This window comes from Rhinopithecus bieti, unplaced genomic scaffold (assembly GCF_001698545.2).
Source record: "Rhinopithecus bieti isolate Rb0 unplaced genomic scaffold, ASM169854v2 scaffold_1466, whole genome shotgun sequence".
Lineage (NCBI taxonomy): Eukaryota > Metazoa > Chordata > Mammalia > Primates > Cercopithecidae > Rhinopithecus > Rhinopithecus bieti.
The window spans coordinates 59,212-71,253 of NW_016803386.1; the positions used below are offsets into that span (position 1 = coordinate 59,212).

Below are 12,042 nucleotides of genomic sequence, written 5' to 3' on the forward strand. Positions count from 1 at the left end.
ACAGCAATGTGACTACAATTAACAATAACCTTTTGTATCTTCCTAAATTGCTAAAAGTGGATTTTAAATGTTCTCACCAAAAGAAGTAAGTATGTATATCATTGATAGATACGTTAATAGCGTGATTTGCTCATTCCACAATGGTTACATGTTTCAAAACATCACATTGTATGCCATAAGTATATCCTACAACCATTAAAATAAAATAACATTTAAAATGAGGTAGCTGCCTTCCAGCAAGTGTCTGTAGGGGGTATAAATAATCCCAATGCATTTTAATAACCAGCACAATGATATTCTTTTCCAATGTGCTTTAGGACCACAAAGGGAGGGAACAAGTGAGGTTACACCTTCAGAAGCAAATGAGCCGCTTTCAACAATGATAAAGAATTACTCAAGTGATGACAGTAAGAGTATTCTAACCTTAGGGAACATCATGAACATCCCTTACACCTAAGAGAAGATGAAACTGCAAAAAGATGTTTGAAAGGGGTCGCAGCAACGAATGCTTCTAATGGTGAATCTCTACGTTAGCTGCATATTAGAATCTCCTTGGGAAAGTTAAAAAAATCCCCAAGCCCAGACCTCACGCCAGACCAATTAAATCTGAATCTATAGGGGTGGAACCCATAGACCTAAGTATTTAAACAAACAAACAAACAAACAAAACTCAGATAATTCCAAAGTGCAGCCAAGGCTGAGAATCGCTGTTTTAAAGCAGGTGCAAAAAATTAAACGTGGACTTTGATAGGGGGACGGTGGTAGGCGTGGATGAACTGAAAAGCCCTTCAGAATAGAGCGGTGACTGCGAGAGCAAGGACAAAAACTATATGAGAGCCCGTGGCAGGAGATTTAAGGGCCGTTTTTGTGTGGGACTGACAGGATTTGGGGGACGGTGACGCCCTCAGCATACACCCGACTCTATTAAAGTTGAGTTATTCTGCCAGCGGCCCTGTCTCTACCCGCAATCATATTTTCTAGCACCTTTTCCCACAGTTTGAAAAAAAAAAAAAAAAACGGCGAAAACGTTCTCCCACGTAACGCGCCGTGGACGTGTATGGGAGGAGCAAAGTCCTGAGAATCACAAGCGCGCGGCCGCTACCATTTCTTCCCTATTCCAGAACCAGAATTCACGAACATTTAGAGGAGGCCTCCCTCGGCTGTGTTTGTGCCCCACTTATGGAGCGATGGTGGATTTCTCTGGGCAAATTGTCGCCTTTACAACGCCAGGGGGCGGAGGCGGGAGGGAGAGCGGCAAGGGTAAGGGCGGGGCAACTGCTGACGTTCCCGCTGACGACTCCGACTCAGCCCTCACCCTGGTTTCCGGCGGCGCGCGGCTCCCTTTTCCGCTCTCCCGCGCGCGCACAGGTACCGCCTCACTCCCACGCGCCCCCCAGCGCTGCTGCGCTAGACAGCTGAGAGAACAGACACAGACCTGTCTGAAGGTCTTCTGCAGGTCCCCCTTCCGCTCTGCCGATCGACTTCCGCCTCGGGCAGTCAACATGTACGTTGCGGCTGTCTGGCGAAGCTGCTTCTGCAGCGTTTGCGGAGGCGCAGCTTCCCCTCTGCGGGCCGCCCTGCTTCCCCCCCATCCCCGCCTCCCCCCGCCCCTCGCTCCCGTCCCTGGGGTCGGCGGACTTCTCGCTACATGGGGGCGGGCTTCCGCGGTCGGCGCACGGCTTCCTGTTCTGAGGCGGCCCGGCGGTAGGCGGTGGCGACTGTGCCCGCTCCCGTTTCGGCGCGGTGACCGAGCGCCCGGGAGGCTCGAGGACCGCATCGTGTGCCGTTGCGCCAAGCCCGGTCCTGCGCCGCCATGGCCCCAGTGCAGCTGGAGAACCACCAGCTGGTCCCGCCCGGAGGCGGCGGCGGGGCAGCGGCGGACCCCGTCAGCCCCAGCCCCTCCTCCCCCGGGAGCCGCCGTGGCGGCGGCCGCTGCAGCTGCGGCTAGCCCGGGCTACCGGCTGAGCACCCTCATTGAATTTCTGCTGCACCGGGCCTACTCGGAGCTTATGGTGTTGACGGACCTGTAAGTGCCCCGAAACCCCTGCCTGTTCCCCAGCCCCCCCTTCCCGCCCAACCGGCTGAGACGTTTGCACCTCCCTCTCCCCGAGAGGCTGCTGTGTTCTCCGCTGGACTGCTTAGTCTAGAATTTTTGAACTCCTGGGGTTCAGCGGAGGTGGAGAAGAAGCTTTGTATCTGGGGTCTTCCTGGCAACGATGCAACCGAGACTTGTTAATTTTGCGTGTTGTTACACTTCCACTGAAAATTGTATGAAATTTTTGTCCGAGTTCCCAACAGAACTCTCTTGATTTCTTGGCTGGAATACATAATATTCGAGCTTTCAGAAAAAACTCCATAGACGGGAAATTTGTATTACAGCCTCTTGACGATACGTTTTAAATGTAAGCTGTTATTGCTTCTAAGTTAATGGAGGAGCTACATGCGTTGTGTATAAAATACAAATTTGAATTCAAAGTACTTTTTTCTGGAACTTTTGAGTGTTTGATGTCTTAATTAAGTTAGTGTGAGTAAAAATTTTTTTGTATGTAGTCTGTTATTTCTTGGAGTATGAAGGGGGTTTATAAATCACCTAGCTACCCATGAAATGCCTTGGGGCATGATTAAGTTGTTAATCCCTTCAGAATAGGATCAGAATATACTAATGAATTTCAGTGTGAAGAAAAGGCACCGTAACATTTTGGGACTCAGTTGTACATCTTATAACCCAGGTTCAGAAAAAGTTAATCAGAATTTTATTTTTTATCTATTGCAAGACTTCAGATCAGGGTTATCAGTTGAGATACATTAGTATGCAGATATTAGGCTGTAAAGCGTCACAGTAATTCGTTTTTAGGGATTGATAACAGATACTTGTTTGCAGATGACTGAAAGAATAGCCTCCACTTACTCCTGTAAAACTTCATTCTCAGTTTTGATGTACTGTACTTTTTTGAATGGGACAGAAAAAAGTAGAGTTAAAGAAGCCTGCCCATGGCTAATGAGAAATTTAAATAGCTGTCAGGATTAGGGACTATTGTAATGACATGCCTCTCTGCACCATTTATTGTTGGATTTCATAAAAATCCAAGAATATCCATGAGAAAGTTTAATGTATGTGAAGGTCACTGTTCTATATAGAGCTATGGGAAAAAAATGTTGAAAACTGATGTTGTCGGTGGTGTAGTTTGCTTTTCCACAGGGGATTTGTAGAAATTCCTTGAATTGTGGTTTTTTGTCTTTTTACTATTTTAGGAGTTGGTGTATGAAGAGAGGAACATCTGTTTTATTGCTGTAGAATAAGTATGTAGTTATAGTCCCACACGCTTTATATGATGATTCCCATATTTGTATCTCCAGCACAGACCTCTCTGATGAACTCCAGACTCTATATCCAGATGCCTACATTTCAGTATCTTGATAGGCGTTTCAACATAGCAACTCCAGGACCAAACTCCTGATTCCACTGTCCTCCCTCCTGCAAAACCTTCTTTGCTATCTCACTAAATAGTATCTCCATTCTTCCTGTTGTTGCTCAGGCCAAAAATTTTGGAGTAACTCCTAGCTTCTCTTTCTTCACATCCTACATACATCAGCAAGTCCTCTTATCTTTGTCTTCAGAGTCTGACCATTTCTCAACACTTCCACCAAGTGTTGGTCCTAGCCACCTAATCCTTCACCTGTATACTGCAGTAGTTAGCTCACTGGTATCTCTGTAGTTCCCTTGCCCCTTCTATAGTTTCTTCTCCACAAAATAGCCAGAATGATTCTTTTAAAATTTCTCTGCTCAGAACCCTTTGATGGTTCCCCATCTCACTGAGATTAAAAAGTTTTGATAATTACCAGGTGTGGTGGCTCATACCTGTAATCCCAGCACTTTGGGAGGCTGAGGCGGTATCACTTGAGCCCAGGAGTTTGAGACTCTGTCTCTACCAAAAATAAAAAATTAGCTGGGTGTGGTGGCCCAAGTCTGTAGTTCTAGCTACTTGGGAGGTGGAGGTGGGAGGATTGCTTGGGCCCAGGAGGTTCGCTTGAGCCCAGGAGGTTGAGGCTGCAGTGAGCATGATCACACCACTGCACTCCAGCCTGGGTGACAGTGAGATCCTTTCTCAAAAAAAAAAAAAAAAAAAAGAAAGTGTTAATAATCACCTGTATAGTGATCATAAAATTTATGGTCCAAACCGGGACACTTTTGAGCATAATGGGGCTGATGATAATAATGTCAGAACAAGAGGCATAAACCAGGACTGTCTTGGGCAAACCAGAAAACCAGAACATCTGGTCATTTTACCTTTAAGGCCTTACATGATGTGCATGATGTGCCTTCTCTTTTCCTTACCTCTTTTTTTTTTGTTTGTTTTTTGTCTCCAACCTCTTTACCACTTTTGGTTTGTCCCTTACCTCTTTAACTGCATGTCCTGAAACTCTCCTCTTTGCTTATCCTGTTCTAACCACATTACCCTTCCTGATGTTTCTTTTTTGAGACAGGGTCTCGCTCTGTTGCCCAGGCTGGAGTGCAGTGGCACAGTCATGCTCACTGCAGCCTCTTGACCTGGGCTGAACCGCTCCTCCTGCCTCAGCCTCCCAAATAGCTGGAACTACAGGCATGTGCCACCATGCCCAGCTAATTTTTTTATTTTTGATAGAGACAAGAGTCTCACTATGTTGCCCAGGCTGATCTTGAACTCCTGGGCTTTAAGCAATCCTCCCACCTCTACCTCCCAAACCTTTTTTTTTTTTTTTGAGACAGAGTCTCACTGTGTTGCCCAGGCTGGAGTGCAATGGTATGATCTCGGCTTGCTGCAGCCTCCGCCTCCCGGGTTCCAGTGATTCTTGTGCCTCAGCCTCCTGAGTAGCTGCGATTGCAGGTATGCACCACCACACCTGGTTAATTTGTGTATTTTTAGTAGAGATGGGATTTCACCATGTTGACCAGGCTGGTCTCAAACTCCCAACTTCAGGTAATCTAACCTCCTTGGCCTCCCAAAATGCTGGGATTACAGGTGTGAGCCATCGCACCCAGCCTCCAAACCTTCTTGATGTTTCTTGTTAGTGCCTAGCACGGTGCCATCTTCAAGCCCTTGCTTTTTCCCTAGAAATCTGTGTGGATTGCTTTCTCATTAGTCCTTTAGGTCCTTGTTTACATACAATTTATCAGAAAGATTTTCTCTGACCACCTATAAAATAGTACTCTGCCCCTTCACTCTATCCTTCTTACTTGCTGCTCTATTTTTCTTTACAGCATTTATTGCCACCTGACATTATTAGTTTGTTGTCTGTTCCCACCCCATAAGGACAGAGATTTTGATTTGTTTGTGACTTTCCCTGGGGCCTAGAACAATGCCTGGCACACAGGGCTTAACTAAGTATTTATTGATTTAATACGTGAATGAATTTTTAGAATTGTCATAAATCAATATATGGTTTGATAGAAGAAATAACTCGTGTTTGATAAATCAGTAGGGTGACTAGTTTGCAAGAATCTGTTGTACACTTCAAAATAGCTAGAAAATAGCTAGAAGAGAATAATTCAGATGTTTCCAGCATAAAGAAAAATATTTAAGGTGATGGATATCACAAGTACACTGATTTGATCTTTACAAATTATATAAATGTATGAAATTATATGTACTGTGAAACCATACATCTTTAATGCATCAATAAAAATATTGTTCAAAAGAATTGTAAATCATGGGAAATTTAATAGGAAAAGTTATTTTGCTCTTGATACACAGGTATACTAAAAAACTTTTTTCACTTTTGATTGTGGTAATTATTAACAAAATTAGTTTGGAAACTTACCATGGAAGTTCCTAAATAGTATATTTTCCCTGAAAACTGTCAGGATTAATATGTTAATGTAGAGCCCGTGTTCTAGCTATACTTTATAAGTCTTTAGGGAAACAGTTACGTATTTCAGTAACGTGATGCTTGCGTGTGAACTATCGAAGGTAAAAAGGACAACCTTGGTAACTTAGGTGGTTTTGTTTTGGTCTCAGATTTCTGGGGTTTTTTTCCTTCTGCTTGTCCACCTCCCTTCCCCCTCAACATACATGCTCTCATCCTAGAGTTTACTCTCTGCCTTGACTTTTTAGAGACCTAGGTTCTACTCTTTATTGTTTTTTGAGATAGAGTCTTGCTCTGTCACCCAGGCTGGAATGCCGTGGCACAATCATGGCTCACTGCAGCCTGAACTTCCAGGGCTCAGGTGATTCTCCCACTTCAGCCTTCCAAGTAGCTGGACTACTTGCCACCACAGTTGGCTAATATGTATTATTTGTAGAGATGGGGTAGCCATGTTGCTTAGGCTGGTCCCGAACTCCCGAACTCAAGTGATCTGCATCCCAACCCCCGCCCCCCGCCAAGCCTCCCAAAGCGCTGGGATTACAGGTATGAGCCATGTACCTGGCCCTTTTTTTTTTTTTTTTTTAACTTCTTTTAATTAAAATCAGAAAATGCCAGGATCTCAGTCATGTCATCTTGTCTTATTGTGCTTTGGTGTAAATAAGTTTCTATGCCTTACTTCCCAACATTTGCATTTTAGAGCTTTTACCCTATATGGTAGCTTTCTTATCCATAAAATAATTTCAGATAGATTAGGAGGAATAGGGGAAAGGGGAGGCAGGCAGCAAAGCCTGTCTTTTGTCCCTGAACTGATGCTGCCTCTGACATGAGATGGTCCTTTTAGGGTCTCTGAGGCAGGTAAGAGGAGTGGGAACAATGATTGCTGTTCTTTCTACCCCCAGAGGCTCTACTCACCCTTCTCCCCTTATAGATACCCATCGTTCTCATTCTCCCCCTCTCTTGAGGTGAAGACAAGGGAAGGGCTGTGGATTCTCAATGAGTGTTCTCAGGAGTTTTGGCATGTAGAGCAACTTGCCAGTAGCTGCCTTTATTTGCAGTCTTCTAACAGGACCTTAATTTCTGCTTCATCCCTCTGGTCTTCATCCCACCTAGCTCTCTTTATCATTCGGACCATAACTTTAACTTCCATCTCACTGTCTACCCTAAGAATAGCAGGTAACTATAAGCCAGAGCTCATTTTAATATTTTCTTCTCCTTGTACTTTGAACCTCTGGAAGTAGTTTTAGTTTTTCTGTTCCTGTGGCACATAGGTGGGAGACAATCTAAATGGCTGGGTGTGTATACTTCAAGAACTGATTAGCTGTGGAAGAGGCATGAGAGTTGTTTAGGCCATTGAATCTTGGACTGTGGGATAGAGGTTAACAGAATGTGGCAATTCAGGAGGCATTAAGGATCTTTCTAGACATCAGTGGATGTGAATGTTAAATGGTATAACTTATCTGGGAAGAAGTTGACATTGGTTGCTGGCTATCAATATTGGAGGACTAGCAAAAAGAAATTTAAAAATCCTATTGGAGCTGTTTAAAAGCAATAAAACATTTTTCATCTAACCACCATGCAACATAATTACTGTAAAACCTTTGACATACACTGGCCCTTTTGTATGCTTAGCTTCCAGTTTTGTCCACCATAACACAACATGGAGGGATTATTGCTTGGAAACAGGTATCCATTGGATACAGGGAGGCTGGCAACCAAGTAGTAAGTTCTGCATCTGTGACCATTTTGGTTTTAAAATAATCTTTTCTCTGTTACCCTATGATACAGTGTGCTAATGTGGGACTTGGGCTTTTTAAATGTTTGAGGTTCATGCAATACGTTTTGAAGTATTTTGAATGGAGAGAAATGTTCTTTGGTTGGTTTTTGCCTTACAACTATGCTACTGGAAACTCATAAATCTAAAAAAGCGTAGGTAGCCACATGACTCTGTAGTAGCTGTTTACCCATTTTTTCTGAAACATTAATGTATTTAATAGAGTCAAAGTAAAGACTATTATCACATTAGAATGAAGGTATGCATGTATTTAATCAATTTCTGTTTTTTTTTATTTCTCAGACTGCCAAGGAAATCTGATGTGGAAAGGTGAGTATGAAAACAAACAAACAAAAAAACCCCTTAAAGTCTCTTTATTGATCAATCTATGAGTGTTGCTGTGTGGGTGTGGGTGGTGTAGGGCTGTGGACTGGAAACCTAGGCCCAAAGAGTCTAGAATGATTTTTCACACCATGGGTTTAGGGAGTCCTGGGAAATGTAATTTCCTCACCCTTAACAATAGCTGGTGTGAGGCCAGTTCTACATCTTCTATTCTACAAACCTTGATTGAGTGACTGACCTGGTCAAGTCCCTACGGGTGATATTAAGATGTAGAAGGTATAGTCTGTAAAGGAAGACGCTGAGGAGCAGCAGACTGGCTTTAGAAAGTTGACTGCCACAGGCATGGTGGCGTGCGCCTGTAGTCCCAGCTACTCAGGAGGTTGAGGCAGAAGAATTGTTTGAACCCAGGAGGCAGAGGTTGCAGTGAGCAGAGGTCACGCCACTGCGCTCTAGCCTGGGCGACAGAGTGAAACTTTGTCTCAAAAAAAAAAAAAACAAAGTTGGCTGCTAATTTATCACTTGCAACAATGATGCTATTAAGTATCTTTAGAGAATTGACATTTGCCTGCTGCTCCTACTGTTACATAGTTAACATTTTGGTTCAGTTGGTGCTTGGAGCTTAAGATTTAACTTAAGGCTAAAATGTTTCCAGAGGCCAAAGGAACAAGCTAAATTAAAGTTTCAAAAAAATCATTTGATGGAGATTTAAATTGTAACTACAGTATATGGTACTTGACCATATCTTTGGCACTACTTATGCTCCTTGGTTGATTTTTTTTTTTTTAAATACCAAATCACTTGGCAACTTTTAGCATTTCTTAGTGGCAACACTCCATTGCCAACCCCAGCTTAACTTTTTGATCGACTTAGAGATCAGAAAGGTAGAAGTAAAAGAGACAATTAAGGCAACCTGTGTTATGGTTTGGCTGGTCAGTATTAAAGGAGGAAAACGTTGTCAAGGATTTGTTCTGTCTCCTGTGGGGTATGAAGGGAAACTGGACCTTTGGAAAACTCATGTTCCCTGTCACTTGAGACGACATGGTGTCAGAAAACCATGTTACTGTAGTTTACAAAGGGGACATCTCCATTCTAGTAGAGGACTGCATTTGGGAAACCGAATTAATAATAGACAAGTGTGTTTGCTCTGTGAGAGGAGCAGATACATTGCATCCTCTATAAGCCATTGCTGAGTTAGATTGAAGACACTGAAGTTCCCAGCCCTGAGATCTGCTGGATCTTAATGTGTGTTAAACATTTCTGCTGTGTCTCAGTCTTGTCTCATGATCCTTCATAGACACTGGCAAAGAGTTATAATTATGCCCTTGATTCTTCTCTTTATAGTACCACTAATCACTGCTGGCCTATCTTTAAGAGAGCTTTTTAGGGTGCTTGTGGGCTATGTGTGCTCTCAGTAGGAGCTAGCCTCTAGCCTTCAGTCAGGATTGTACTTCAGCAAGAACTTTTACTTTGGTGCATTGCGTTGTGGTGGTGGTATTGGCAAGATGCAGAGATGTGGATTGGATCTGTAGGTCATTGAACAGCTGTACTAAGATTAATAGGTCAGAGCCTACTTGGAGGGAGGTTGGTGTCCTGCTGGGTCCTATCATCAGTTCTGGCTTGTTGAATATTTTTTTCAGTGTCTTAAACCATGAAAGATATGATTATCAGTTTTATAGCTGCTATGAAGTTGAGAGATCTAGCTAACACGTTGATTGACATTAGTAAAGCTTTTGGGGCTTTAGGATGAGATAAAAGTACTGATGAGTATTGGGAATAGGAATAATAGTGAGTATAGGATAAAACTAGATATGGACAGACCTTTTATTTTTAGTACTCAAAGTAATTTCTTTAGCTTTGCTTGGATATTTTTTAATGTATCCAAGTTTGTCACTAAAATTAGTTTGGTAAAGAGTTACATAGTTAAGTTCTTTAATTATTCAATTTTTTTTTTTTTTTTTGGGACGGGGCTCCCGCTGTTGCCCAGGCTAGAGTGCAGTGGCCGAATCTCAGCTCAGCTCACTGCAAGCTCCGCCTCCCGGGTTTACACCGAATCTCAGCTCAGCTCACTGCAAGCTCCGCCTCCCGGGTTTACGCCATTCTCCTGCCTCAGCCTCCCGAGTAGCTGGGACTGCAGGCATCTGCCACCTCGCCCGGCTAGTTTTTTTGTAGTTTTGGTAGAGACGGGGTTTCACCGTGTTAGCCAGGATGGTCTCGATCTCCTGACCTCGTGATCCGCCTGTCTCGGCCTCCCAAAGTGCTGGGATTACAGGCTTGAGCCACCATGCCCGGCCTGATTATTCAGTCTTTCATGCTGGTGCAGGATGAGAAATGGTGCCCTTTTGTAGAATGAATACAGTTTCAGGCTTTGGTAATGATCAGTTTCAATTCCTTTCACTTACCAAAAGGGTTACTAATTACTTACTAATTAAATTACTCCTAATTTCAGTTATGAGTTTATAATTCATAACTCTTCATTTAATCCCTTATGTGAACCAGTTTACTTCTACTGCCATATACTGAATTTAGTATATTTTTGTAAACAACTTTTATTATAATATAAAATCAATTTAAAAATGTGACTTATTACTAAGACGTTCTGTTTGGTTTATTGCTCTGAGGTGAAAAAGCATATACAGATAGTATACAAAATGTGAAAATAGTTCATATTTAGATAAATACTTTAGGTGGCTCATTTTGTAGTGGTTTTAAGCAAAGGCTGATTTATTTATATATTTATTTATTTTTTGCTCAGCTGAAATAAATTGTGAAATACTTTTTCTAATATGTTGGTTCATTAAGAGTTGTTTTATTTTATAGGAAAATAGAAATAGTGCAGTTTGCTAGCCGGACACGCCAACTCTTCGTTCGATTATTAGCTTTAGTGAAATGGGCTAATAATGCTGGCAAAGTGGAAAAATGTGCGGTGAGTTAAACTTTTTATTTTACTTTGTATAAAATAACTTTACAGATGTTATGATAGACATTTTAGCTTTAACTTATCCTTGCCGATTTGAGTGACGTGAATAATCATATTTCTGAATGATAATGTATATTTCTGCAGAAACTTAGTATTTGTTTATGGACACCTGATCAGAAAGAAGAGGAGGTAGCTGGAGACATCATTACATGAGGAGACTTTAAATATGAGACTGGGGCTAAAGGGGGGGAAATTGTGAGTTTATATTTGTACGATTCCTTAGAATTTGCAAGATTCTCCCTTACATTTTGCTTATTAATTCTTGACAATCCTGTGAGAATGGCAGAGTTGGTATCTTTTTTTTTTTTCCAGTTTTACAGATGATGAAACGATAAGGTTCCTAGAAGTTATATGGCTTCTTCAAGGTCACAGAGGCTGATAACAGCATTTTTCTGTTTGTTTATCTACTAATTCTCCAAACCTCTAATAAGCACAGGGTATAGGGGACAGAGGATGGAATCTTCAATAAGGAATAATCCCTGCCTTCGATAACCTCATGGTCTTTTGACTATTGAATCACTCTTTGGAATGCAAAGTGACATGCAGTGCAGTGTACCAAAGATGCTAAAATCTACCAGAAATAAAGTTTTATGCTATGTTCAAGAAGCGTTAAGGAATAAAAACTTGATTTTTTTTTCAGATTGTTCACTGTTGGCATATAGAAATACTGCTGACATTTTGTATGTTGATTTTGTATTCTGCAACTTCACTGAATTTATCAGTTCTAATAGTTTTTCGGTGAGGTCTTTAGGTTTTTCCAAATATAAGATCATATCATCTGCAAACAAGGATAATTTGACTTCTTCCTTTCCAATTTGGATGCCCTTTCTTTCTTTTGTGTGATTGCTCTAGCTAGGAGTTCCAGTACTATGTTGAATAATAGTGGTGAAAATGGGCATCCTTGTCGTGTTCCAGGTCTGAGAGAAAGGGCTTTCAGTTTTTCTTCATTCAGCATGATAATTAGCTGTGGGTCTGTCAAATATGGCTTTTGTTATGTTGAGGTATGTTCCTTCTATACCTAGTTTTTTGAGGGTTTTTATCATGAAGGGATGTTGAATGCTATTACGTGTGTTTTCAGCATCAGTTGAAATGATCACATGGTTTTTGT

General features: G+C 42.0%; 1 protein-coding gene across 1 annotated transcript in view; it reads left to right on the top strand.

Annotated features, from left to right (window-relative positions):
- The first annotated feature begins 1,348 nt into the window (after positions 1–1,348).
- MED14 (mediator complex subunit 14) overlaps positions 1,349–12,042 on the top strand; it is a 90,787-nt gene continuing 80,093 nt past the window's right edge. Inside the window, 4 exon segments of the mRNA XM_017882144.1 lie at positions 1,349–1,878; positions 1,880–2,026; positions 7,919–7,945; positions 10,775–10,884. Coding sequence (XP_017737633.1) covers positions 1,814–1,878; positions 1,880–2,026; positions 7,919–7,945; positions 10,775–10,884 — 349 coding nt within the window. The 5' untranslated portion in view covers positions 1,349–1,813.